Raw genomic sequence first — 26078 nt, 5'->3', positions numbered from 1 at the left:
CCGTTCTTTCTTTCCCATTTGGCACTCTTAAGGCACTTAAGGTCCAGCTGGGGGCAGGGAGCTGTGGTCCCTGGCGCCCTATCCAAGGGCAAAAAAAAATGCGGCGCCTGCTCCTTTTCTCCGTAGCGTCACTTGCGGGGCACTTGTCTTGTGCCAGGCACTATGCTGGGTATTTTACATTCCTTCTCGGCTGTAATCCTCACAGCAACCTGAGGAGTGGGGAAAATGACTGTTCCCCATTAAGCAGAGGAGAAAACTGAAGCTCGCAAAGTTAATGGCGGAACCAAGGACCCGCGGTTAGTAAGCGACAGAACCCGGTTCCAAGAAGTGCTAAAGCACTGCCCCAAGAATTGTGGCCACTCGGGATGGGCGGGTCCCCGTGGAATGGAGCCTAGGGAAGACGGGGCATGAAGCACAGACATTCGGGACTGTAGGAAGTTGAAATAGTCCGAAGCTGCCAGGCGATGAGGTTGGGCGCGGTCCGAAAGGCCCGGCTAGAGCCACTGTGTGCGGAGACGCGTTCCCCTGGCCCCGGGATTTTCCGCGCCCAGGTAGTCGAACTTGCCAGGTGGGGCGGTCGGGGGGTGGGGCTTCTCTGGGGCCACCCCTTGTTCAGGTGAGGTGCTTGGGGCCCAGCCCGGAAGGGACGGCGCGCCCCCTCAGTCCTCCGGAGGTGTAGGGTGCGCTGGCCGTCGGGCTGTCGGCCAGGGGTGCTTGGCGCCCCGAGGACTGGCTGGGCCAGCTGGGCCGTTGGCGGGGGTGGAGGAGCAGGGTGCCGCGCCCTGCCCGGCCCAGGTGTCGTCTCGGGAGGCGGGGTTTGGGAACCGAGCAGCGGGAGATTCCCGGTCGGACAGGCGGGGGATCGTCGAAGGACAGAAGCCGAGCAGACCGAAGAGCCCGGTGGGGCGCGGAGCACACAGCACGGGCACAGCGCGGAGCCTCCAGCATGTTCGCGCGAAACCACCGGAGCCGGGTCACCGTGGCCAGGGGCTCGGCCCTGGAGATGGAGTTCAAACGCGGCCGCTTCCGACTCAGCCTCTTCTGCGACCAGCCCGAGGTGCGTGTCCCGCGTCTCTGCCTCCCCCTGCCCGGGCTCCTGCTGCCCGGGTCGCCCGGGCCTCCCGCCCCCGCCCTGCGCACGCCGAGGGGCGGAGACGCCGCGGCCCGGGTAGGAACCGGTTGTGGTGGACTTAAAAAGTAAGACGCCGACCGGCTGCGCGTTGATCGGACCCGTGCCACCCCAGCCGCTCCCCGGCCCGGTCGGGATGGTTTGCCTCCGCCTGGAACAACCCCGGGTTGGCCTCAATTGAAGGGGCCTCAGGCCCTATTCCAAAAATATGCCTGGACGCCGGCCCCTTCCCGGCCACTCCTGGCAAAGGATGGTGGGCAGGTAGGCGGGCTCCAGCGGAGAGCTCGGACTCTCGCCCTGGGCGCCGAGCCCTTTCCGGCGGCCGGGCCCGTCCCACAGCTGTCTCAGCCTTCTCGGTCAGACTCCACCAGCAATCCCGGCTGCTAGGGCAGGTTGCGCCCTACCTAGGCTGAAGCCTCGCCACCTGCTGCGCTCCTGTGGCCCCGAGGGAGGACTGGGGTGGTGTGTGTATGGGCGCGCCCTTTGAACGAAGTGGGGTTATTCCTCCCACCTGCACTATCAGCCTCCTCCCCGAGGGCCTGAGAGGGGTCCTGCCTCCCATCTGACGACCCCACGCGGCGCGGGCCGAGCCCCACCTGTAACTCCCTAAAGAGGCTTGGGAGGCGCTGAAAGTTGTGGGGCTGAGAGATTGAGTAGCCGCAGCGGAGGGTTGTCCCCAAGGGCACTTCCCCTTCCCTCTGGGTCTGTAAAGGGTTAAGTGAGGGGGCCTTCCTCCCTCCCCCGGCTCCCTCCCGGCCGGGATTCCAGGCCTGGCTTCTGCCCTTTCCCCCCAAGCTGGGCAGAACAAAGGCCCTTTCTCTCCCGCGTCCCGGCGCCCCGGGCCTGCACTGACTCAGAAGCTAGCGGGCCTTGGAGGAGTGGACTTTTTCGGGTCCCGCACCACAACTCTGCGTGGGACCCAGGCTAGGGGAGAGAGGGGCGAGGCCGGGAGACCAGGAGGAGGCGCCTGCGAGCGGGGGCGGCCCCCGGGATAAGCCCTGCCCCCGGGGCCCGCGGGTGAAGCGGGGCGGAGCTGCAGGACCCGGCCGGCGACCGAGGGGAGTGTGACTCGTGAGCCTGGGCTGGAGGGGATAGGCAAAGCTGCAGCTGGCTGGGAATCGGGGCTGGTTTCCTGTCTGGAAGGGAAGGGGCCCGCAGAGGGGAGCGGGGGCAGCAGCAGACAGGCACACCCCTGCCTTCTCCCTCCCTCTCCTCCCTGCCACTGGAAAAAACGAGGTAATTGTGAGTCCAGGGCGGGGCGGGCTGGATGGGGGCTCCAAGTTGGAAGAGGTGGCTCTGGGGATTGGACCTCATTTGCCCCTTTGTCCCACTTCCTGAAGGGTTCACTCTCCCTTCAAGACCTCGCCTCAATCCCTCTTCTTCCAACTAAGCCAGAACCCCTCTCAGAAAACTTCAGCCTCAGGACAAACCCCAAGACTCTCTGGAACCTGCATGAGGCGTCCCCTCCCTGCCCCCTTCCAGCTGTGCCTGCCCCTCACGCTATACTGGCACACAGATTCTCTGTCCACTCCGCCAGGGATGTGGGCGGGGGCTGGGGAGGGACCAGAATCGGAATGAAAGGGCCTTTTTCTTCCACAGCTGGGAGAACAGCTGCCACCAAAGCAAGACTGGACACTCTGTGCCCAAAGTCCCCTCGGCAGCAGGCCTCCCTTCCTGGAGCTGGGCTCATCCTCACCTCGCTCTCTTTTCTTGCCTGGTCTGCCTCCCAGCAGGGTCCTGGAACAGCGGTAGGCAAGAAAGTGTGCAGCCAGAGGGGTCTACCACCAGTGCAGAGACAAGGGCTGCCTCTGCTCCAGAACTGCCCACTTCTTTCAAGACCAGGGGAGCAGTGGGAGGAGGAATTGTGGGGCACAGTAGAGCTTGCCCGCCCCCATCCCCTCTGGAGGGCTCAACAAGGGAAGGGGCATTAGGGGGCACAGAGATGCAGGACAGATTGCACATCCTGGAGGACCTGAATATGCTCTACATTCGGCAGATGGCGCTCAGCCTGGAGGTAACGCCCCCCACCCCTGGACATCAGCTCGTTTGCATGTGTCCCAGTCCTGCCTCTGTCTTACCCTTCCCAGCTGGGGTTGAGGGGGGAGGGCATGCTCCAAGTGGGGAGAGGGATGTGTGGTTCTGAATGCCTTGCATTGGGTGCTGTGTGTGGACCCAGGCTCAGTGCTGCCAATCAGAGCATCATATTGGTGACAGGGTCTTTATACCTATATATGGAAGCTCTGGGGTGGGTGTGTCTATGTGTTCTGTAACAGAGGGCTCCTGCAAGGGATGGAAAGAAGAGAGGAGGTCGATGTGAGAGAGGTTTGCAGGAAGGGTATGAACTTACTGGAGAAAGGAAAGGGGATTCTGGGGCAGAATGGAAATCTTCTACTGGCCCTGGAAATGGTAGAGTTGTTAATTTGTTTATTCTTTTAAAAAATTTATTTATTTGTTTATACATACAAGAACTGGGCTACAGGCCAGAGGTGTGGGGAGTGAGGGGATTCACCAGAGACAGAGTAGGGAACAGAACAGGCAGACTGACTGATATACACTGCTGCAGGGAGCAGCGGGTAAGTCAGGCGAGGTCTGCTGCGCCATGTGGGTAGCTCCCTGGCCAGGGATCGAACTTGTGCTGCAGTGGCTGCGGAGAGCTTCATAGGTTGCATCTTAACCCCTTGCGCCACCAGGGAGGCCCTCACCATGTTTTTAAATGATGAATGTTGTGGAGAACAGGCTAGGCAGGCTGGGGGGTGGGAGCGAAGAGGGTTGGCATGAGAGGTAGCATGGGAGAGTGGCCCATCTAGGGCCACTAGATGGGAGAGATAGGAGGCTGTTACAGCATTAAGAGAGTGAACCTGGCTATGTGGTTAAAATGCTCATGGTTGAGACAGAGAAGGGGCTGAATTTCAAATGATGGTGGTACATCTGGCCGGTTGCTGACAGATGGGACATGGGGGTTAAGGCAAAGTGAGGACTCCAAGATGATTTCCAGGTGTGTGGGTGTTGTGGTCATTTGCTGAGGTGGGGAAGATGAATATAGCTGTGGAAATGACTGCCTGGACCTTGCAGGGGGTTGCTGTTGAGAGAGGTCAAAGGCAGGAGTGTAACACGTTCAGATCAGGAGTGGCAATTTATTGCACATGTTCTGCGGCCCTTAGACCGCCACACCTCCCTGGGTCATAGTAGACATTACTAGTCAACTGTGGCACTCTTCACCAACAAGTCCAGATGTGGCCTCAGAATCTTTTCCAGCACAACCTTGGCATAAATTGTGCATTTTGTGACCTTCGCAAAGGTGCTGAGCAAAGGCAGGAGTCCTGGCCTCTTTTGGGGCTGCGTCAAGAGGAGCTGTTTTTATCTAGCTATTTGCCTGGAGAGGGTCACCTTTATCGAATGTGTAGAAAAGTACCCAATGAGCCAGTGGGGCTCCAACACTACAGATTACCCAGTGTTGGCCCATGAGATAAAATCCATTTGCCATCCATAATCCTCTCCATCCATGTTAATAGTTACAGGTGACTATTTAAATTCAAATTTTAGGGGGGCCTCCCTGGTGGTGCAAGGGATTAAGACACAGCACTGTGAAGCTACCTGCAGCCACTGATCCCCAGGGGAGGTGACCCACATGGCTCAGCAGACCTTTCCTGACTCGCCTACTGTTCCCCCTCAGCAGTGTATGTCAGTCAATCTGCCTGTTCTGTTCCCCACTCTCTCTGGTAAATCCTTTCACCCCCCCCCCACACCTCTGGCCTGTACCCCAGTACTTGTATGCATAAATAAGTAAATCTTTTTTAAAAAATTCAAATTTTAGGAAATTAAAGTGAAATAAAATTTAAAAAATATTGTACCGTAGTTGCTGTAGCTGTGTGTCAAGTGCTAGAGGACCCCTGGACATTCCTATCACTGCAGAAGATTTTATTGTATAGAGCCGGTCTAGTTACTTACATGTTTAAATTAAGCACCTTCCCTCCATGTAATTTTTCCTTCATGGGAAGCGTGCCCAAGTTCTGTAGTACAGGTGGGGGCTTAGATTTCACTTTGGTTGCCTGTGCTTCAGCCATGAGGGTGCTGTTCAGCAATTCCTCTTCCCCCCAAAAGGGAGACATTGATGTTTCAGAGATTGGCAAGAGTGGTAGTCATGGAAGAATAAATCTGAAAGCCTTTCTGGAGAAGGTGACTTAAGCTGCAAGTAAATGGGAGGTAAGAATGAGAAAGGTTGTTTTTAAATTTGTGCTGAACCCAAGTTGAGGTTAGACTTTCCCACTGATCCTCAAACTAAGCTATGAAGGAGATGAAATATTCCCTGGTTTACAAACTGAGGCTCCAGAGGTTAAATTCTCACAGCGAGTTAAGCTTTTAAGCCACGATTTGAACTTAGCCCTGGGGAGATTCCGAAGGGACAGGGGTGATGACAGGCAGAGCAGGAAGTCAGGGACAGAAGAGAAGGAGAGGGATGGGAAAGGATGTCCACAGAGCGCCTAATGTGTGCTGCAGCATCTGCCCGTGACTCATCCTCCTTCAGCCCCCTGAGCCCTGACCCAGGTCTGGCTGACATCCAGTTCTGGGCTCTTTCCCAGGAGAGCATGGTGAAATTGCTGCCTGCCTGGGGAGAGGGGGTGTGTGGGTTAAGAGGCAACAAGGAATTATCTCTGGAGTGGGGAGATGGGGCAAGGTATGGTGATTTGGAGCCTGCTACAGGATTTCAAAGCTGCTCTGCCCACTCTGCAGGGCAGGAGTGGGGTTCTCTAGAGTGGTCCTTGTTGTGGGGTCATGGGAGATTGGATTCTTGCCAGAAGGCCCTGCAGTGGGGGTGGAATCCGAGTGTGTGTGTGTGTGGGGGGGTGGGGGGGTCGGGCTTCTGGTCGGCATTCCTACGCTTTCAGGGCTTTCTCCATGGCCAGCGACTTCTCTACTGCCCCAGTTAGTCCAGTTATCCCCTTCCCGAGAGGTCACTCTGAGGGGCAAGCACAACGCCGGAGGGGCCTCCTCGCCTCCTGAAGTCAAGCACAGCTCCAAGACCAGGAGCCTTTTTCCTTTCCCGGACTCTGGGGTCCCGGGGCACCGCCCCGCCGCTGCCGGGTGTCGGTGGTCGCGCCTCCAGAGTCCAGCGCCTCATCTGGCCGGGCGCACAGAGGGGCCGTCGTCCGCACCCGGGAACCCCTTGGTTGCTCTCGCGGCAGTTGGGAGCTGATGTCACCGACGCCCGCCTGGAGCGCCGCGGGCGGGGGCGGCTGCGGCTGCGCGAGCAGAAGGCACCCCAGACCCGGCTGGCTCGCCACCTGCATCGGTGCCACTCGTGCAATGGACAGGGAGAGGGAAGGATCCGTGAGTGCTGGGGCGGGACTAAGAGGGTGGGCAGGAGGGGCTTGAGGACCCCTTTCTGTCCCCCTCCTCACTCATTTAGGGATGTTTGTGGTAGAAGTTGGAGGTAGGATGGGATGAAGGTTGGCAAGTGGCTAAGCTTGGTACAGGTGGGACACTGATGCAGAGACAGGTGTACGCAGAAGGGAGGGCTGTAGTCTAGGAGGGCTTCTTGGTAGAGGTAGTATTGGAACTGGTTTGGCATATTTCTGAAAGGTCAGGAACGGAAGCAGGTGGATAGAGCTGGGGTGAGGGGTAATGAATGAGAAAATAGATGGTGAAGCAAGAATCTGCAGGAAGGTTGGACAAGCTTCTGGAAGCAGGAATTTGGGGTGTTCAGGTCTTAGAGACTTGAAGGCTAGAGCCACCAAGGACAGAAGCAAGGACAGGCTGCAGAAGAGAGCTGATGTGAAGAAGACAAGTTTTGGGTGGTCACATTCACTCCTGTCTTCCAACTTAGTGGCTCCACTTGGCTTCTCTCTTGAACTGCTCTGTACACTGTAATGATGCTCGTCTTCCACCTTCTCTCTGAAGTCTTCCCCATCACCTCGGCCAGAAACGAACAACGTCTGTTTTCTGTATGTTTATGCCATGACATTGCACTTAGAGAGCAGCCATTAATGTCTGCATCTCTCACCTCCCAGCAGGATTTTAAATGTAGAGCCTTGGCCAGCATAGAGATGGTCCAGTGTTTGTTGGGCAAAGTAACATCATTAAAATAAGCACCCCTACCACTTGTGCTTACCACGTGCTGGATGTTGTGCTAAATGTTTTATACTGCTGTCTTGCTGAACACCCATAACCCTAGGAAATAGGGACTTTTTCCATCCTCATTTTGTAGATGGAGAAACTGAGTCCTGGTGAGGTTGAGTAAAATGCCCGGGGCTTTAAAAATGTTTCTTCCCAGTGTCTCAAGACTGGTAGGACAGACTTATCTTGTCAAACTGGTGCTCTTGTCTCTGTGCCAAAACCTCTAGGCCTTCTTTCTGAATGAATGTTCCTGAGAATATTGGGGCCTCTTCCACTGCCTCCCCTTGGCCCTTATGCACAGTCTGCTCAGCCCCTTACTCCTGACCTCCTACTTACCTGCCTTTCCATCCACGTTTCTTGCCTTTCTCCTCACCTCTTAAGCTCAGAGGGTTAGCAGGTATTGAATCACTAATTTGGGGGGTGTTCAGGGTTTTGTGCAGTGTGGGGTGAACTCTTCAGGTGGTATGTCCCTTCTCTACTTATCCCTTACTCAAGATGTCCCCTCCTCATCACTTGAATCTTTGGGGTAGCCCATGATGACTTTTATTATGTTTTCATTCCTTTTAGTTGGTGGTCCTCAGTCCTGGCTGCACTTCAGAATCACTTGGGGAATTAAAATAAAATGCATTCAAGTCTGATTTGGGGCCTGATCATTTTTTAAAAAGATTTTAATTTTTTATTTATTTATGCATACAAGGGCAGGGGTACAGGCCAGAGGTGCAGGGGGTGAGAGGATTCACCAGAAACAGAGTGGGGAGCAGAACAGGTGGATACACTGAAATACACTGCTGAGGGGAGCAGTGGGCGAGACAGGAGAGGTCTGCTGTACCATGTGGGTCAGCACCCTGGCCAGGGATTGAACTTATGCTGCAGTGGCTGGCGACAGCTTGATAGCATTGAGACTTTAACCCCTGCGCCACCAGGGAGGCCCTTTGGTAATTTTTTTTTAACTCAGAAGTTTTTTTTTTAAGGAAAGATAATTTTCAATAGTACATAGTAAAGGAAGGTATATATCAAGTATCATAAATCTACTTTCCATTTCTGACTGTAACCACTACTGTTTTATGAATCTCTGTGTTGTATATGCATGTACATGTCAGACACAAGTGGTCGCATGCCATAGTACTGTTCTGCTTTTCTCACTTCATATGTTTTGAAGATTGTTTCATATCTGCATACCTCACTCTTTAAAGTCTACAATGTACTACACTATAGATGTGCTATAGCTTATTGAACCAATGCAGACTAAAAGACTTTAAATCTTGGTGTTTAGAACAATGCTGCAGTGAATATTTTTGTACATATGGCTTTGTTCATACCTGAAACTGTAGAATAAACTCTGAGATATTAGACTGTTGAAGCAAAGGATAGGTGAATTTGTAGTTTCTACATATTTTTCTAAATTGCATCCAAAAGAGGCTGAGGGAATTTATATTTCCATCACCAAATGCATGAAGGCATCTGTATTTTTATGAAGTTTCACTGGTTATTCTTAAGTAGCTGTGGTTGAGTTAACCTTGCTCCTGAGTTGCCTTGAAACAAGCTTCTCGTCAATTTCTCATGGGCCACAACCATTTGGGAACTGGAGGGTGCTTCGGCTGTCCTAACTCACATTTCCTTCTCATTCTTCTGCCCACTCTGGTTAGGACACAGAGCTGCAGAGAAAGCTAGACCATGAGATTCGGATGAGGGAAGGGGCCTGCAAGCTGCTGGCAGCTTGCTCCCAGCGTGAGCAGGCTCTGGAGGCTACCAAGAGCCTATTGGTGTGCAACAGCCGCATCCTCAGCTACATGGGTGAGCTGCAGCGGCGTAAGGAGGCACAGGTGCTGGAGAAGACAGGCCGGAGGTAAGCAAAGGGGTGGCAAGGCCTTCTGGGGTAAGTGGTAGCGTGTGTGTCCACAGAGTAGGGACTACTCTGAAGATGACCTCCCCATCTGGGGCCCGGAAGATACCTTGGTGTCTCACCACATGGTGTGCTGCCCAGAGTGCACTGGCGAGTCACTAGGGCTGGACTCAGGAAAGCCAGTGTTTCAGGTGAACTGCTGGGAGTCTGAGGGGCAGTAATGCAAAAGCGCTAATTTGCTAAGCCCAGCCTGTGATGAGACTGGCTGGTTGGTTTCTGGAAAGATAATTTAGCACAGACTGACATAGTTCTGGGGTTCACCATCAGAGGCAGGAACTGATAAAGGAAATGAACAAATTGCTTAAGGAAAAACCTATCCCTTCACATAAACTAGTTTGTGTGTTCTAAAAGGGCTCAGCTTCTGAATGTGAAACATAAGCTACACTGACAAGGACTGCTGATTGGCTAAATCTCAGTGAAGTGGTTGAGGTGAAGCTGTGGTAAAACTAAAATGTTCGAGAAAATGCTTGGCAAATTGGTCAATTCTCGGAATTGCCTATTTTGGGTGAATTGGTCAATTGGAGAATTGACTTCTAGCAGAGTAGCCTGAGTGACCCCAGGAGGCTGAGAGGGGAAAAGTCCCAGCCCTCACTGGCATGGTGCACCCCCCACCCCCCAGCTTATCCGTGAAGGCTGACACAAGAAGATGCTGGGAACAGTCCACAGCTTACCCATGAAGCCCCATGGGAAGACAGAAAAGGGAGGGCAAGCAGGTGGGAGGACAACTTCTCCTATGAGTTTGTGTCTCTTAGGAGTTGGCCATCATGTGCTCTGCCCTGCCTGAGTCCCCACATGGCCTAGATAGTGTGACTGCAGGTGCATCCCCAGACCCTGAAAACTAAACACACTGTCATCAGCATCACATCGTTTAGTTTAAGGCCCTATTAAGTCACCAATTACATTAGTGGCATTATGAATTAGCTTGGATAAACTGGCTGTCACTTGATACAGGGCAAGGAGGGGGACACAAGCTGTCACTCCTCATGATGGGCAGGGAGGGGAGGAAGGCAAGGTGCTTGGAGCCCTGCAGTGAGGGACTGGGGAATGTGGGACACTGGGAAGGCTTAGCATATCTAGCCAGGAGGGTAAGGGAGAAATCAAAGCTAAGGGGGAGGGAAGTATGGGGGCTTGTGGCAAATGGAACATAAATGTTCCCTATTTGCATTTTTTCCTTTCATCAAAGCTGGTCAACTTGCTTTGCGGACTGACCCAGTGCCCTTTTATGTCAAAGAAGTGATGAGAGAGCAGAGATGAGCAGCCTCCCTTATTGAAAGAAAAGTCTGCAAACTCCTCTAAGCCTGGGCTTTAACGGAGAAGAGCCCTTGAAAGGGAGTCTCTCTGTGGGCATCTGTCCCCTCAAGGCCTCACTTGTCCAGGGGTCTGGGGAGGTGGACAGGGAGGGTGCTCAGATGGGGAGGAGCCCTGAGCACTGTGTATATGATCAGCTGTCATAATGTGTTTATAGTGTCCCCAAGCTCAGCCACCTCCTGGGTTTAATCAACAAATCTCCTTAACAGTCCCTCAGCCCTGCTTTGTCAGTCTGGCTGGGACCTGGGGCTGGGTGCCCTTGAGCCCTTGGGACAAGGGGGAGTGCAGTCTAGGACATTATAATTTGCCTACAGGCCTTCTGACAGCGGACCCCCTGCTGAGCGCTCCCCCTGCCGGGGCAGGGTCTGCATCTCTGGTAAGAAGCACAACTATCCCAGCTGCTGGACCCCTTGCCCAGCCACAAGAGAGCCCTTGCCCTGTATCAACGTCTGTTCCTACCTCTATGCTCCTTAGACCTCCGGATTCCACTCATGTGGAAGGACACAGAGTATTTCAAGAACAAAGGCGGTGAGTTCCACACCCTGGGACAAATTCAAGGGCGTGACCTTGAAGTTGGAGACTCCTGTGGGGCTACGTCCTGACCAGTTTAGTCTTTGTCCCCAGACCTGCACCGCTGGGCTGTGTTCCTGCTCTTGCAGCTAGGGGAACACATTCAGGACACAGAGATGATCCTGGTGGACAGGACCCTCACAGACATCTCCTTTCAAAACAATGTGCTCTTGTGAGTACCTCATTCCTGTAGCTCCTTCCTTTTTCTGCTCTGCTCCAAACCTGAGGTGCAGCAGCCACAGGGGAGTGGGGAGAAGGAGAGGGAGATGGGCCCGTCCTGTGGAACTGTTCTGTACTTGTACCACACCCTTCCTGCCTCTCTGGACTTCCCCAGGACCATCTTCCTTTCTTCCTCCCACACTCCTACAGTGACGGGGCAGGGCCGGACTTTGAACTGCGGCTAGAGCTATATGGGGCCTGCGTGGAAGAAGAGGGGGCCCTGGCTGGAGCCCCCAAGAGGCTTGCCACCAAACTCAGCAGCTCTCTGGGCCGCTCCTCTGGGAGACGCATCAGGGCATCACTGGAGAATGCTGGAGGTTCAGGGAGCAGTCCCATCCTGCTCCCCACCCCGGCCGTTGGGTAAGACCCTGAGCCCCCACTGCCCTCAGCTGCCTATATCTGGCCGTAGGTGACCTGTGAACTTGCTGAGCATGGAGAATCCATGCACTGCTGCCAGGATGTGCAATCAGACAAGTATGAGCAGTAGCCACATAGATGGAAGGCACTCTAGCCTGTACCCCAGAGCTGTGCTGAACCAACTGAGAGGACCACCTGGAATGCAGGGACAGCTAGGGGTCTTAGCTTTTTTACAGCAGCAGGTATATCTTATGCGAATAGAACAGAGTACCCTGGTTGGAGGAGGGTAGTCTGGGTCCTGTGGTAGTGCCTAAAGGCACCCAGAGGCACCATATGAAACCATTGGGTCTCTAAGGAGCAGTTTGAGAACTTCTAGAGTAATGGACAGAATGCTGATTTTGGAGACAGATATGTTTTCAAATTCCAGCTCCACCAACCTGTTATAAGCTATGGGAAAATATCTTAACCTCTCTAAGCCTCAAGCTGTTCATGTATTAACTGAAGAATGCCACCAACCTGACAGGGTTGTCGTGGGAATAAGAGGGCTAATATATATAAACCAGAGGGCCAGGCACTTACAGCAGGAACTCAATAAATGTCTGTTCCCAACCCCTATGGGGGAGGCAAGCTAGTTTTCCATGGGGCAGCCTGGACAATGCAGCAGGCCTTCTTGGCCCTTACAGCTCCTGCTCTCCAACATGCTCCTCACTCAGTTGAGGCCCATTTCTCCATCTGTTCTACAGTGGCCCTCGTTACCACCTCTTGGCTCACACCTCACTCACCCTGGCAGCAGTGCAAGATGGGTTCCGCACACACGACCTCACCCTCGCCAGCCATGGTGAGTATGTATGTGCGTGGGGGACCATGGATAGAGAAAAGAGGAGCTGTTGAATGGTCCTCTTCTCATTCCTCACCCTCACGCTGTACTTCCTCCTCCCCCAGAAGAGAACCCCGCCTGGCTGCCCCTTTATGGTAGCGTGTGTTGCCGCCTGGTGGCTCAGCCTCTCTGCATGACTCAGCCTACTGCAAGTGGTACCCTCAGGGTACAGGTGAGGGGGCCCTGCGAATCAGAAGTGAACAGGGAGAAAGCAGAGAAGAGCTAGATCACCTAGGAGTAGGACTAATGAAAAATCAAGATCTGGGTGGAGGAAGGAGGGGTATGGCAAGAAAGATCAGACAGAGGGTGGGCAGAAACGAGCAGATCCTCTGTGGGCCTGGGAAGAAGGGTATTGGGGGCTGTAATTCCCCTAGGAAAGCCATGATTCATTTATGCAGCAAGCTGGGGAGCTGCAGGACTGGGTTCGCGTGCATGGAGTCCTGAAAGGCACGAACCTCTTCTGTTACCGGCGACCTGAAGATGCAGACACTGGGGAAGAGCCGCTGTTTACTATTGCAATCAACAAGGTGATGGATCCCCTAGTGGTGAAACCACCAGTGCCAGGGCCTGAGGGGGCCTCTCCTTTAGGGCCCTGGGGGTGGGGGTGCAGAGCTCAAAGCCATCAAAGTGAACCTCCTGCTCTTAACAGCACAACAGCTGTGGGGCCAGCTGGGGACCATATTCCCCCTCACTAGCATCACTGGAAATGGATCATCCTTTTTATTGCCAAATCTCCAAGAAGGTTCACCCCCGATTTAGGATTTTTCATCCTCCTTTCAGCTTTCCCCTCAGATTTCCTTCTCCATCTACTTCCCTCTTTCCTGGTTTATTTTCTAAACCCAAGTCCAGTGACCCCACTTTGTTCCCCAGTCTTTTTGCTGGCTGTCCTGCCGACTTTTTTTTTTTAAGATTTATTTATGCATATAAGAACTGGGGTACAGGCCAGAGGTATGTGTGTGTGGCGGGGGCGGCAAGAGGATTCACCAGAGACAGAGTAGGGAGCAGAATTGGCAGATCCACTGAAATACACTGCTGAGGGGAGCCGCAGGCGAGACAGGAGAGGTCTGCTGCGCCATGTGGATCAGCTCCCTGGCCGGGGATCAAGTCTGCCTGATGTCACTGTTGACTTCTGTGACCAGGGTCGAGGAGAAAGCAGACCCCTTCATTCTCCTGCAGGAGACTCGAGTGCGGGCTGGGGAGCAGGACCAGGCTGCAGGCCGGCCCTTCACCCTGAGCATCAGTAACCAGTATTCAGAGGATGAGGTGACACACACCCTTCAGACAGAGAGTCGGGGAGCCCTACAAAGCTGGATGGAGGCTCTGTGGCAGCTTTTCTTTGACATGAGTAAGAGGAAGGGGCTGGGTTGACCCCCTGGAAGGGGTTGTATGTGCGTGGGGGAACACGCACACACTGGCCTTTTACAAAAGGCCTCTGTTTCAAGAATGAGGGGAAGGGGATGTTGCAGGAGAGAGGATAGCCTGGCTCTTACTCAATTCTCCCCTCCCTATCCCCAATCACTGCTCTCTCCTCAGGTCAGTGGAAGCAGTGTTGCGATGAAATCATGAAAATTGAAACCCCTGCTCCTCGGAAACCACCCCCAGTACTGGCCAAGCAGGGGTCCTTGTACCATGAAATGGGTGAGTGGAAGTGTCCTCTGGGAACCTGAAGGGAAGTGGGACTGGGGGCTTCAGGAGGACCCAGATAATGGAAACAGAGATAAAGCACACTTTGGGTTAAGAAAAATCTCTGGGAACCCAAGACCCACCCAGTTATGTAGTATTTTTTTTCTCTTCTCCAGCTCTTCTTAGAGTTCTAAACAAAGTTCAAAACAAAACCCCCCCAAAGCCAGATTCATTTCATGAATATCCTTCCTAATTTCTTCTTTTCTGTTTCCCTTTCTGCATGCGGATTCCTGTCTCTTCCTCTGATGCTTCACTTGCCTGGCACTGATTTCATTTTCCTCCTCTTTCTTGATTTCTTCACCCACTTCTGCCCACACCCTTCCCATGCCTGACCACCCTGTACCCTATATCCTATAGTCTTATCAGAACCCGGGGCTCCAGGAGGTCCAGTTGAAGGGCTGCTCCTACAAGATAATACAATCTCGGCTGAGATCCGGGCTTTGCTTTCCTATTACAGTGACAGGTGATGGTCAGGGCTGGGTAGGCCTGAGACCTGAGCTCTGACTCGCCCCCTTCCCTTAACCCCTTCCTGGTGCCACAGCTATTGAGCCGCTGGATGACATCGCAGCGGTGACAGACATCCTGGCCCAGCGGGAGGGTGTGAGACTGGAGACGCCCCCACCCTGGCTAGCAATGTTTACAGACCAGCCTGCCCTGCCTAACCCCTGCTCGCCTGCATCAGTGGCCCCAGCCCCAGCCCGGACCCAACCCCTGCCCTGGGGGCGACCCCGAACATTCTCCCTGGATGCTGTTCCCCCAGACCACTCCTCTGGGGTGTCCCGCTCGGCTGCCCCTCTGCCTCCACAGCGATCCCCACGGTCCAGAGGTCTCTGCAGCAAAGGGCCACCCCGCACTTGGCTCCAGTCACCAGTATGAGACAGGTGGTAGCAACAGGATCTGGCCAGAAGAGGAGATAGCCTACGTGCAGTTGGGCTCTGGATATGGCACTGTCTGTAGCAGGTTGGCCATCTTGGCCTCCCCTTCCTCTGCTGGACTGGGGGGAGACTGAGAAAGGGGAACAGAAGGCCCTCTTAAGTTATGGTTGCCATGGTGCTGAGGGACTCATTCCTGGGGCTGGCTGGGATCCCCCAAACCCTTCCTGGGAGAAAACTGGAACCAATCCTGCCCTACCTCCCTGCACTAACCAGCTTTGAGGATGGATGAAGAGCCCTAGGAGGGAATGGACCTCCCTTGTGACTCCCACATCACCATTAAAGTTATTTAACTGCAGCCTTTACCTGGTTCTTGCCAGTAGGTTGCCTCTCTGCTTGGTCTGGGGATCTGCCCTATCCCCTCTTCCCTGGAGCTTGTTTCACCCATTATGAAGTATGACTGTGATACTGAACAACCAGACAAGGACTGGGTGGAGGACATACTTTATAAATAGCACAGGGAAAAAGGAGGGTGACTTTTCTTTCACACACTGCTGAATCTCAGGATCTCAGCGAGGTCATAGCCAGTCACAGCAAAGGAGCTGCCTGAGGGGTCACAGAACCGGGCACCACACACCTGGGTGTCGGCTACACACTCACCATGGCAGTGTTCCACCTAGGGGAGAGAAGGGCTGCTCAGGAACTGCTGCAGCTTGCTTGGGCACCCCCCGACTCTGCTCCTCTCACCACGCACACCTCAATGGAGCCACTCTCTGGGTTTCTGCTCAGCTTCCAGATGTGTACAAAGGTGTCTTCAGCTGCTGAGAGTAGCTATAAAAAAAAGACAAGGAGGATGAGTGAGATCTGGAGCATGCCAACGGGATTGGCACAGGTGGGAGTGCCCGGGCAGGGCTACACTGAGTGGTAGAGACACGTGTGTGAATTTCCTCTCAACCTCCCAGACCAGGAACAAGGGTATGTGGGGATGGAGGAGACTGACCTTGCCCACTTCGGGAGCCAGGTCCAGGGCACTGATGGCTCGAGCATGGGCGTTGATCTGGACATGTAGCACCCCTGTACTGGCCTCGTACAGGCGTACCTGCCCGTTCCCATAGCCCGCTGCTACAGTCCCCTGCCACAGCTGCACCGAGGGACACGGGACCCTGCAAGGGGGATACCCACTTTAGTTTCCCCAGACCCAAGCCCACTTCCCATTCTGAGGCCACCTTAGGAAAGCCTCAGCCCCTTCTGCCTCACTTACCCAAATCCTGGAATTCGGGTCAATAATTTGAATTCCGGGCCTGACCGCCAGACACACAACAAGCCTGAGTCATCGGCTGTCACCATGTCAGCCACACAGTCCTAAGAGAAAAGGCAAGATCACCTTCCCTTTCTCCTCTGCTAGGTCCTGTTTACAGGGTGGGAGGGGGAAGGAGGCAGCATTTTTGCCTTTTTGCATTTTTGCCTCTCTAGAGACAGGGATGGCATCTTGGTTGTAGGCCTGAGGTTCCTTCAGGGAGCACAAATGCTTTTTGTGTTTTCCTTAGAGTTTCATGTCATCACACGTTCCCCAGCCCCTGCACTATACACACCATGTGTTCAGAGAGCAACAGAGTTGTCCTCACTGCATGGATGAAGTCATGGTGTTATGATCTTTTGGAGGCTTTGCAGTGAGCAGGTCACAGTCATGACTAGAGTGGGTCTCTGGATAACTCCAACCCCAGGGTTACAAAACCCATGGGTCCCCACTCTGGGCCAGGTGCAGTGAAGGATACAAATTAAAAGATACATACTCAGTTCTCCAGAGATTTGCAATCCAATTGGGGAGACAAGAGTTGTCACTGAGGGCAGTACCAATTCAGGGTTCTGCTAGGGAGATCAGTGGGAGCTGTAATTGGGGAAGGTTTTCTGGAGAGGGTGGGCCGGAAAAGGTAGGACTTGTCCAAGTTCAGAGAAGGAAGCTGCACAAGTCAGAGCTGGAAAGCATCTTGGAAATCTTCTGTCAGAGCTCCTCAATGCACACCAGTATTGAAAAGTATTAGTGAACTATTAAATGCCATGTAATTGTAAAGTATCTCTGGTTTCATCACTGGACCTGAGATTGCTGGAGCCTAGGAGAGTGCTGCCTTTGCCCAAAGTCATCTAACTGCTTAGTGGAAGAGCTAAGACTCAAATTCAGGTCCCCTGCCTCCCAAGGTAAGAAAGGTTTCCAGCTTATTGGAACAGTTGAGGGAATCCACTCACCTGGCCCTGTGCAGTCTCGGTGGCAATGTCTGTGATTGGTGTCTGATGCTCAGCCAGTTCTTCACTCAGTATAATGTTGGGACCCTTGGGTGGGATGTCAAACACCAGTACCAAGCCTGACCATGTTCCTGTAGAACCAGGGCCCCCACTGAAGGCTTCCTGATCCTCCCAGGTCTCCAGGCACTCTGCACTTTTTCCATCCTAGGCATCTTAGTAACAAACGCACCACTCACCACTCTGACAGCCCTGCTCCTCTATTCATTACCCTTATCCATTTCCACCCTGCCCTTCTGAACCCCTCCATAGCTTTTTGGAATCTCTCAGACCTCTCTTCACTCCTACTCTTCCATCTAACCCCGCACACTGTGTTCAGATGTTCAGCATCCTCCCAGTTAAAGCCCATACCCCTACACCCCAGCACCCACCAATGCCTGGTATTGGCCCCCTCACCCACACAGATGAAGTGGCCACTGGCAGCAATTCCTCTGGCAAACACAGCTTGTACTGAGTATGAAAGGGGAAAACTATCAGAAATGTGCCTCCCTCAGCCCCAGCCAACTCCTACCCTCATCACACTCAGTCCTGCAGATACCTGGAGAGGCATCTCCAGAGTCCAGTGCATGCCAAAAGACCATGACGGAGCCATCAGACTCATACATCTGAAAAATGAGGGAAAGGATGAGGTGACAACCTAGTTGACCTTTGCTGAGCTCTGTGCTGAGTACGTTACATACTCACGTTAGTCTTAGCCCACTAAATCAGAACAACTCTGGGAGGGAGGCACTACATTTATTCCCATTTTATAGAGGACACTGAGGCTCTGAGGAGCTAACTAAACTGCCCAAGGTCTCAGAGCTAGTAAAGCGGCAGACATTACAGATGGCACTTGGGAAGTGGGAAATTGGAATGAAAACGAGAAATCAGGAAAAGTGGGCTGGGCACTTTTGTAGTGCTTGGAAGTGTTTAGAGGCAAGTGGGAGAAGGGCCTAAGGCCCTTAAAGAGTTGAAAAGCCTGTAGTGGGGGGTGGGCAGGGAGGACATTTTCTTACCTGTATTCCGCGATGTGAGGTGAGTACCAGCAATACTCGGAAAGGGAGTACACACCAGTGGACCTGGAGGAGGTAGGGTGGAGTAGGAAGAAATGGTTTGAGCAGAGGACAAGAGGACTCAGAAGAATGAAAGTTCAGAGGATTAGGGAAGGCCTACTCCTTGATATTTGGAACAAAGAACAGTGGTTAGTGCTGGGTTCAGCAACACCAGTCCCAACTCTGCCTCACCTGGGTGATTAGTGGGGGGCTCACTCCAGCTCCCTCCTTAGCGTGCAGCTGGCGCTGGGCTAAGGACACACCCTCGGGGGACGCGCTGAGAAGCTGGGCCCTGGGTCCATGCACTACCCCAAAATGTGTGAGGTTGCGCTCTGGCAGCGGCAGCACACTGAGGTTGTTGCACAGGGCGGCAGCCGAGCCTCGAAGAGGGATGCAGCGCTCTCGGCGGAACATCCTAGGGGAGAGATGCTGGAATGAGCAGGCGAGGGCGAAACAGACAACAGCCGAGATTCCTGAGGGGGTGGGAAGGTACACCTCGCAGACTGGGTCATGAGGTGATGGGGACCCTGAGGACGGTGACTGGGGGGGGGGCAGGGATCGCATGCAATGGGGAGGTTCTCGCGGAGCAGAAGGGAGCTCCAGGGCTTAGTCATGGGCGATGGAATAACCCCAGAAGAGGCATGGTGACCGCACAGCACCCGGTGGCTCCAAGCGACGGAGCCAAGGAGGGATGAGGCAGGGTAGTCCCGACTCCTTCCTCCCTCGGCTCGGCTCCACTCCCCGAAGACCCAGCCCGGGTGAGAGGTCACACTAGTAGCCCTAGGTCGGCTTGCCTGACTCGGGGATGGTTCGGTCCCTCTGAATCCGCCGCCACCATAGAGACGACGCACGTACGCACGGTCATTGGGCGGGGCGAACCACCCGAACGTGCAGCGCGCGGCGGGGTTGCTGAGGCAACTATGGGCGGTACTAGCCGTCGGCGGGCGGCGCGGTTGCTGGGGCGACCGTTAGGCGGCGGCAGACGCAGCCCGCTGGAAAACTGCTGAGACCCGGGCGTAGATTGGAGCTCCAGCTACCGCGATGGCTCACGAAGGCTCGGTGAGCTTCAGCTCAGCTGTGGGTGCACAAGGACCGGGATCAGTCGTTCAGGGCGGTGTCGGCAACCGTAGTGCAGCCCCGCGCCACCCGAAGCTCGCAGTCGTTCAGGGTGACCTTGGAAGCTTCTTTGGTACTGGGGCAGAAAACCTACGCCTACTTCGTGTCACTCATGCTTTGACCTGAAGGAAAGGATCAAACGGGTGGTGCAGTCCCAGGACAAGACGTGACTTTGGATATAGCTAATGCATATAAGCCCGTTTAAATGAATAAATCAGAATTGGTCAGGTATTGGGAGAGAACTACGAGACAAATGATCTATTTTGAGAATTTCAGAAGGAAGAAATAGATTAAACAACAATGAGACTACATTTGAAAGTCAAATTGTTTAAAAACCAAGAAACTTTAGAAGAAAACGTTTGAAGGGTCTTTGTAGAACAATATTTCTGGTCCCTCTGGTTAGGCCACGTCTAGCTTGCTATCATGGATGTCACATGAGAACCTGGGAGGGGAAGGCCAAGAAACCTACTTGCCTCTCTTGTCCAGTCTGCCCTACTCTGGCCAAACCTTTACTGGGCTCTGGGCCATCCCCTGGGCTTGCCACTGGGCCTGTTCTCACCAGCAGTGAGGAAAAATGAGATTTAAGGGAACTGGGGTTCAGTATGAGGTTTAGGAAACATCAGATATGAGGAAGAATTAATTTAGTGGAACATTAGGTATGAGGTAATAAAGTTGGGGTGGGGAGGCAAAAGTTTGGGAAGATTGTGTTTGTAGGTAAATTTTGGAAGAAACCAGGTTGAGGGAAACCAGGTTGAAGAGGCTCTCAAGAATCTACTAGTAAATTCCAATGTCCCTAAAATGAATTTTGGGGGACTATACTTTTTTGTTCTAAGTGTATTTTTCTTGATTATGATAGGAAACAGATTCATTGTAAAGCACTTATAAAATAGAGAAGTGAAGCAAATAGGAAAGAAACATATCCATATTACAATTTTGTTGTTTTCCTTTTCTTCACATTCTTTTCTTTCTTTTTTTTTCTTCTCTTTTTTTTTTTTTTTTTAAAGATTTATGTATTTATTTACAAGCACTGGGTACAGTCAGAAGCGCGGGAGGGTGAGAGAATTCACCAGAGCCAGAGCGGGGAGCAGAACAGGCAGATTGAGGAAGTACACTGCTGAGGGGAGCAGTGGGCGGCAGGAGAGGTCTGCCGCGCCACGTGGGACTCTCACCAGCGGCCGGGGATCGAACTGGCGCTGCAGAGGCTGCGGGCAGCTTCGCAGCCCAGCACTCAACCACTGCGCCACCAGGGGAGGCCCTTCACGTTATTTTCTTATGCCATTACAAAGTATTCCTAAGTATTACCTTTAATCATCATATAATATGACTTTGGGTGTATTTATAAAACTGGAATTGATAGTTTTGAATGTTGGACATTTTTTCAAATGTTCATTAGTCATCTACGTTTTCACTTTTGTAAAATGTTATGCCCTTTGCTTTTATCTTCTTATGATTTTTATCATATGAATTTCTTATATACTTAGGGATATTTACTCTTTTATCTTTGTCACAAATATATTTTGTTTGGGAGGAAGGATAAAGTCAGGTTCTGGAGTCAGCCATATCTGCTTATGAATTATGACTCCACTACTTCCTTGTTGGATGGTTCTGGGAAGATTCTGTAAAATGGGAATAAAAATAGTATACAGTCTAAAAAATGTAGGAATTGAGTCAATATTTGTGATATTTACAATGTTTTTAAAATATGTAAATTAGGCACATTTTAAGTATATCAGTAAGTGGTAACTAATATCAGCTTGTAATTAGGATTTTTAAAATGTAAGTACAGGAAAATTTGGTCTATATGTTTACACCTATCTACCTATTTATTTCTCACATTGCTTTTATTTTTAGGCAGTGGCTTTCTCATCCAGAAATTATATGACAATTTAACCTATTTTTCCTATTTGTAATTTTTTGTTTGTATTTTTGTTTTATTGGTATGTTAATCCTTTAATCCATCTAGAATTTATACATATATATAATTAGCCATCATGTAACTAGCACTCAATTAGCCATCTGTTCTTTTTGTTAGACATGTTTTCAATATCCAACCAGGGAATATGTTGGGTGTTTTTATTTGCACTTCAGAACGTGTGTGTGTATTGAAATGAGGTGTATGTTGATTTTGACTGGGGAGGAAAGGAGACTGTAAACAACAATAATTCCAGCATCTTTTAATGACTCCTCATTCTCTAATTCTTTGAACTCTCAAGAACTTTGAACACTTTCAACTAGTGTAAAAACAAGGTTTGTGAGTTAGAGCTATAAATAGCCTGGATTTACTGTGTGACCCAAGCCAGTAATGGCTGACTTCTGTCAAGTTTCAGTTTGTTTGAATACAAAATGGGCTTAGCGGACTATATGGACATTAAATTAGATAGGTCAAACCTAAAAAGTATGTGTCACATGGTAGGCTCTTAATAATTTGTCTCTTTCAAAAGACTTTCCTTCCTACTGGACTAATTGAGAAAGCTTTCTTCTAGCTTGTAGTTGCTTCTCCCGTTCACACTTCGGTTTCCTGCCCTGATTGACTTCCTTGGCATTCCTTTCCCACAGAGGCAGGAGAGGCAGGCCCGAGACCGCGGGGTGACCCGATCCAAAGCAGAGAAGTCGAGGCCGCCTACCGTGCCGGTGCCGCAGGTGGACATTGTGCCTGGGAGGCTCAACGAAGCGGAGTGGATAGCGCTCACAGCTCTTGAGGAGGGCGAAGGCGTGGTGGTGGACATCTTGGACGAGTTGTTGACGCGAGTCATGGACTCCGCCTTCAAAGTCTACCTGAAACGGCAGGTGCGCCTGAATCTGGATTCTTCAGACCCATCTCCCGCTCTTCCCGAACCCTCTCTGCTGAGCTGAGACTCTCTCTCGCCTCCGCAGTGCATTCCGTTCACCATCAACCAGGCCAGGGAGGCCATGCTGCAGATCATCGAGTGGCGCTTCCTGGGCCGGGACGAGGGAGAACGTGCAGTGGCCGAGGACCCCACGTGGGCTGAGGACGAGGAGCCCTCGGTGTGCACGACAGACGCCTGGGCTCAGGGATCCGTGCCGGTGCTGCGCACACCGACCTCGCCCGGACTGGAACAGACCTTCCCAGGCGAAGTAAGCCAGCCCCCAGCTCCCTCCGCAACCCCCGCCCCCGCCCCGGGGTCTAAGTTTCCCTCTGGATCTCTCTGGACTCCTCCTCCTTTTCCCCTTTCTGCTGTTTTGCCATTCACCCTCTTGCATTTCTCCAGGACCGGGAGAGCATGGACAACACCCCTTTAGCAAGATCGTGGATGGGTCAAGGCTCTCCAGAGCCTTCCCCCGAGCTGACAATCAGCACGGGCCCTCCACCCACTCCGGAGCTGTTTGAGGAGGCAGAGCCCGGAGGTTCTTTAGAAGAGCTGGACGACCTAGTCAAAGGTCTCCAGCCCTCTGACCGGTCTTTGACGGCGACCCTCCCACAGTCGGTGGAGCCGACTCCCGCGGGCAGCCCCCGGCCTTCTCTGGACCTGTCCCGGGTAGCTAGCCGCCAGGCCTCCGCCGCGAGGGCACAGGCCCCCAGCCCCCAGTTCTCTCTCAAGGACCTGTACTTTTGCGCATCCGGGACCGGCGCCACGGGGGACCTGCAGGAGCCCAAAAAGGGGGAGGTGCCGGGTGCCGCCTCCGGCGGGTCGGCGTCCAGCCCCTCTGTGGGCGGCTCCAGCGCGCTCAGCCCCTGCGCGTACTTCCCGCAGCCGCGGCCCCCGCGCGCCGACAGGCGGCCGAGCGGCCTTCACCACAGAGGGGGTCGCAGGGCGGCCTTGGCGCGCCTGGACCCCGCGCGATTGCCGCGCCACTGGGTGCGCCCAACTTCCGAGGTTCTGATCCCTGACTGCGAGGCGCGCCCTCTGGAAGCCTCCCGCGGGCGCCCGCGGAGCCGGAACACCGAAAGCCCGGCTGAGCCTCAAGCCCTCGTCCCTTTCCCGCTGGACGTTCCTTTCTGCACCTTGGACCGCGGTCCAAAACGCCAGTTCTCCACTTCAAGCTTAGACCTACCGTTGCCAGGCGTCGGGTCTAAACTGCCTTTCCCCACCCCCGGGCTCCGTTTTCTTGCCACGCACCCGGCGCTCACAGACGGGGCCCAAAGCCGCAGCCCCAAAGTGTGGCCAGGTGCCAAGTGGCTTAGAGGCTTGGATGGGGAGGCTGAGTTGCTGGGCGAGCTGTGGGCGGACCGCGCCCACATACCTCCGCAGGGCCGGGACCCTGGGCACCAGGAGGACCAGGATCCTCACAGGTGGCCTTATCCTGCGCCTCCGATCCTCGAGGCCACGTCTCAGGTGATGTGGAAGCCCATGCTTCTGCCAGAAGTAATGAAGCTGGCTCCTGGTGTGAGCTTGTGGAACCCAACCACTCAGGTGCTGCTCAACTCTGCTGAACCCCAGCAGGAGGGCAAAGAAGGCAGCCCCCCTCTTCCCAATGAGCAGCAGCCCATCCCGGCAGTTGCCCCAAAGCCCCTGGTGACTGTGGCACAGATAATGAGAGACTCAACCCCCAAAGTGTGGTCACTTCCCACAAAAGCACCTGCCCGATTCTGAGCCCGAACCTCAGGCAGGGGGAATCCCACCTTCCTTCTGTCTGCTTGCTAGAAATAAACTCCTGAGTTGCCTTAAGAATTGGCTTGATGTCTCTGTCAGTTTCTTCCAAATGTGTCTACTCTTACTGAACCATAAATGAGTTGTCCTGCAGGCCAAGAAGACTGACATTGACTCCAGAGAGTAACCCATTACCACCCTTAGGAGAACTGGCTTTAGACCAAGGCTGTTCCCCAGCAGAGGCCTTCCTGAGAACCATCCTCCACTCCACAAAGGAGCAGACTTAAGGGATGCCTGTGGGGTGTGGAGGAAGAAGACAGCTCTGCTTAAGCACAAAGTGATCCAAATACATGAGGAATTAGATGGCTTGAAGCTGAGGCCATATCATTTCCAACTGATATTTTTTGTTTTTTGAAGGCTTTTATATGGTAATGCAGTAATTTATTCTGTTCATTAATGACTAATAATTGTGAACATTTATATTAATGGAACTTTAAGAGAAATCCAACTTTCTAAAAAAAGTTTCTATACTGTTTTATTAATAAGAGAGTTGAAATAATTGTGGTCAAAAATTATGTCAAAAACTTATAGCAAATTCCTGGTGTTAGTCTACATACAATTCAGTTTGTGGTGTAATAAAGTTCTTTGGCTGCAAGAAAACATTTGCTTTACTAATAGGAATATCTCTTAATGCTGGGATGACCTCTTCTTGGTATTTCTTCTGCTGTTGAATTTTAGCATAGTGAGTGATCTATGATAGTATGAATGGAGTTGAGTGGAGAGGTACTCATCATCATGTTCACTCAAATAGAAGTACATAACCAATTACTATAAAAATGAGGAAGTAGGGCCTCCCCTGGTGGCACAGGCGGTTGAGCACAGCGCTGTGAAGCTGTCCACAGCCTCTGCAGTGCTGGTTCCATCCCGGCCGGCTGGCGAGGGTCCCACATGGCACAGCAGACCTCTCCTGTCTCGCCCGCTGCTCCTCTCAGCAGTGTATTTCAGTCAGTCTGCCTGCTCTGCTCCCTGCTCTGTCTCTGGTGAATCCTCTCACCCTCCCGTGCATCTGGTCTGTACCCCGATCTTGTATAAATAAATCATAAAAAAAATGAAATTTCCAAAAAAAAAAAAAAAAAAACCGAGGAAGTAGAAAGGCAATGCAAAATGCCCACTAGCTTGAGGCCAATAGGTTAAACCCTAGGAGTTGAGCCAAGATTCAGGAATAAATAATATAAAGTATGAAGCCAAATTGGGAGCTTAAGAAAAGGACAAGTCAGGGCCTTTCTGGTGGCGCAGGGGTTAAAGACACAGTGCTATCAAGCTATTGCCAGCCACAGCAGCATGAGTTAGATCCTGGGCCAGCCAGGGAGCAACCCACATGGCACAGCAGACCTCTCCTATCTCACCCACTGCTCCCCTCAGCAGCGTATTTCTGTAGATCTGCCTGTTCTACTCCCCTCTCTCTCTGGTGAATCCTCTCACACACACACCCACCTCTGGTCTATACCCCAGTTCTTGTATGCATAAATAAATAAAGCTTTAAAAATTTTTAAAAAAGAGAGAAAAGGACAAGTCATAGAATGCTCTTTATGGCAATGGCATCTATGAATTTTCTCCCTTTTTTCCTGTGGCTTGAGACAATTTGATGCTGGGTGGGGGAGACTCTCGACCTCAGGTTCTTATTGTACCCACCGTGGTCCCTCCAGACAGCTCCACCACCTCAGCTCAGAGTCCCATGAGCAAGCCCTGACCAGAGAGCTGCAGGTGGGGTGAGAGAGGAGATAATGCTGGAAAAGGCCATGTGGTCAGGGCACTACCTGGTGCCCCTCCATCCCACTCCCCAACTGCATCCCCCAAGAAGTTTTATTTGGAGCTTCACCAATTCCTGGAGCTCTATCAGTTTGCCTTACAGTGCAAATACAAGTTTCACTTGGAAATAAATTTGGGCCTGTGCAGAACTGAGGGAATCTCATATTTACTAGCTTTTTCACTAAGGTTAGCAGCTAAGGTGAGGCAATCCCTCAACTAGGTCAAATGATTTAAGGAGGAAC

General features: G+C 52.6%; 3 protein-coding genes and 1 pseudogene across 14 annotated transcripts; 2 read left to right on the top strand and 2 right to left on the bottom strand.

The window, feature by feature from the left end:
* Positions 1-821: 821 nt before the first annotated feature.
* Positions 822-18295, top strand: RTKN (rhotekin). Of its 11 annotated transcripts, none has more exons than XM_037527673.2 (13): positions 1039-1057; positions 2729-3143; positions 8890-9089; positions 10769-10830; positions 10929-10982; positions 11079-11196; positions 11394-11603; positions 12344-12438; positions 12543-12649; positions 12876-13004; positions 13654-13822; positions 14011-14115; positions 14702-18295. In XM_037527673.2, exons 2-13 carry the CDS (start codon positions 3072-3074, stop codon positions 15034-15036), a joined length of 1656 nt encoding a protein of 551 aa, XP_037383570.1. In that variant the 5' UTR covers positions 1039-1057; positions 2729-3071; the 3' UTR covers positions 15037-18295. The 11 variants fall into 11 exon arrangements, with proteins under 11 accessions (XP_037383567.1, XP_054557726.1, XP_037383570.1 ...); XM_054701750.1 differs by lacking the exon at positions 1039-1057 and adding an exon at positions 1238-1390 and having other exon boundaries at positions 2863-3143; XM_054701748.1 differs by lacking the exon at positions 1039-1057 and adding an exon at positions 1238-1390 and having other exon boundaries at positions 2860-3143.
* On the bottom strand, positions 15397-19237 carry WDR54 (WD repeat domain 54). 2 transcript variants are annotated; one of them, XM_037527674.2, is made up of 10 exons: positions 19156-19237; positions 18554-18776; positions 18326-18388; positions 17869-17935; positions 17727-17780; positions 17277-17404; positions 16294-16394; positions 16033-16195; positions 15789-15863; positions 15397-15708 (listed from the first exon to the last, which is right to left on the bottom strand). In XM_037527674.2, the coding sequence occupies exons 1-10, from the start codon at positions 19224-19226 to the stop codon at positions 15577-15579; spliced, it is 1077 nt and encodes a 358-aa protein (XP_037383571.1). In that variant the 5' UTR covers positions 19227-19237; the 3' UTR covers positions 15397-15576. The 2 variants fall into 2 exon arrangements, with proteins under 2 accessions (XP_037383571.1, XP_037383572.1); XM_037527675.2 differs by lacking the exon at positions 19156-19237 and adding an exon at positions 19021-19131 and having other exon boundaries at positions 15502-15708.
* Positions 19238-19280: 43 nt separating this feature from the next.
* On the top strand, positions 19281-24753 carry CUNH2orf81 (chromosome unknown C2orf81 homolog). The gene is made up of 4 exons (XM_037527668.2): positions 19281-19420; positions 22034-22264; positions 22352-22573; positions 22708-24753. Exons 1-4 carry the CDS (start codon positions 19403-19405, stop codon positions 24028-24030), a joined length of 1794 nt encoding a protein of 597 aa, XP_037383565.1. The 5' UTR covers positions 19281-19402; the 3' UTR covers positions 24031-24753.
* On the bottom strand, positions 24648-25877 carry LOC119258582 (phosphatidylinositol N-acetylglucosaminyltransferase subunit P-like; annotated as a pseudogene).
* Between the last annotated feature and the right edge of the window lie 201 nt (positions 25878-26078).

The sequence above is a fragment of the Talpa occidentalis genome, unplaced genomic scaffold, assembly GCF_014898055.3.
Source record: "Talpa occidentalis isolate TD23 unplaced genomic scaffold, MPIMG_talOcc4v2.1 talOcc4.5, whole genome shotgun sequence".
Lineage (NCBI taxonomy): Eukaryota > Metazoa > Chordata > Mammalia > Eulipotyphla > Talpidae > Talpa > Talpa occidentalis.
Note: the sequence above shows the minus strand (reverse complement) of the source record. Positions and strands in the feature narration are given on the sequence as shown.

Excerpts from the sequence above, each read along its gene's own strand:
- WDR54 (XM_037527674.2), bottom strand. The coding sequence starts at position 19,226 with ATGACCGTGCGTACGTGCGTCGTCTCTATGGTGGCGGCGGATTCAGAG. Across the intron at positions 16,196-16,293 it reads ACCCGAATTCCAGGATTTGG|GGTCCCGTGTCCCTCGGTGC; the intron begins GTAAGTGAGGCA and ends TCCCCCTTGCAG. Across the intron at positions 15,864-16,032 it reads TGGCTCCCGAAGTGGGCAAG|CTACTCTCAGCAGCTGAAGA; the intron begins GTCAGTCTCCTC and ends TTTTTTTTATAG.
- CUNH2orf81 (XM_037527668.2), top strand. Across the intron at positions 22,265-22,351 it reads AAGTCTACCTGAAACGGCAG|TGCATTCCGTTCACCATCAA; the intron begins GTGCGCCTGAAT and ends TCGCCTCCGCAG. Across the intron at positions 22,574-22,707 it reads AACAGACCTTCCCAGGCGAA|GACCGGGAGAGCATGGACAA; the intron begins GTAAGCCAGCCC and ends GCATTTCTCCAG.
- RTKN (XM_037527669.2), top strand. The coding sequence starts at position 1,338 with ATGCCTGGACGCCGGCCCCTTCCCGGCCACTCCTGGCAAAGGATGGTG. Across the intron at positions 11,197-11,393 it reads TTTCAAAACAATGTGCTCTT|TGACGGGGCAGGGCCGGACT; the intron begins GTGAGTACCTCA and ends ACACTCCTACAG. Across the intron at positions 11,604-12,343 it reads CTCCCCACCCCGGCCGTTGG|TGGCCCTCGTTACCACCTCT; the intron begins GTAAGACCCTGA and ends TCTGTTCTACAG.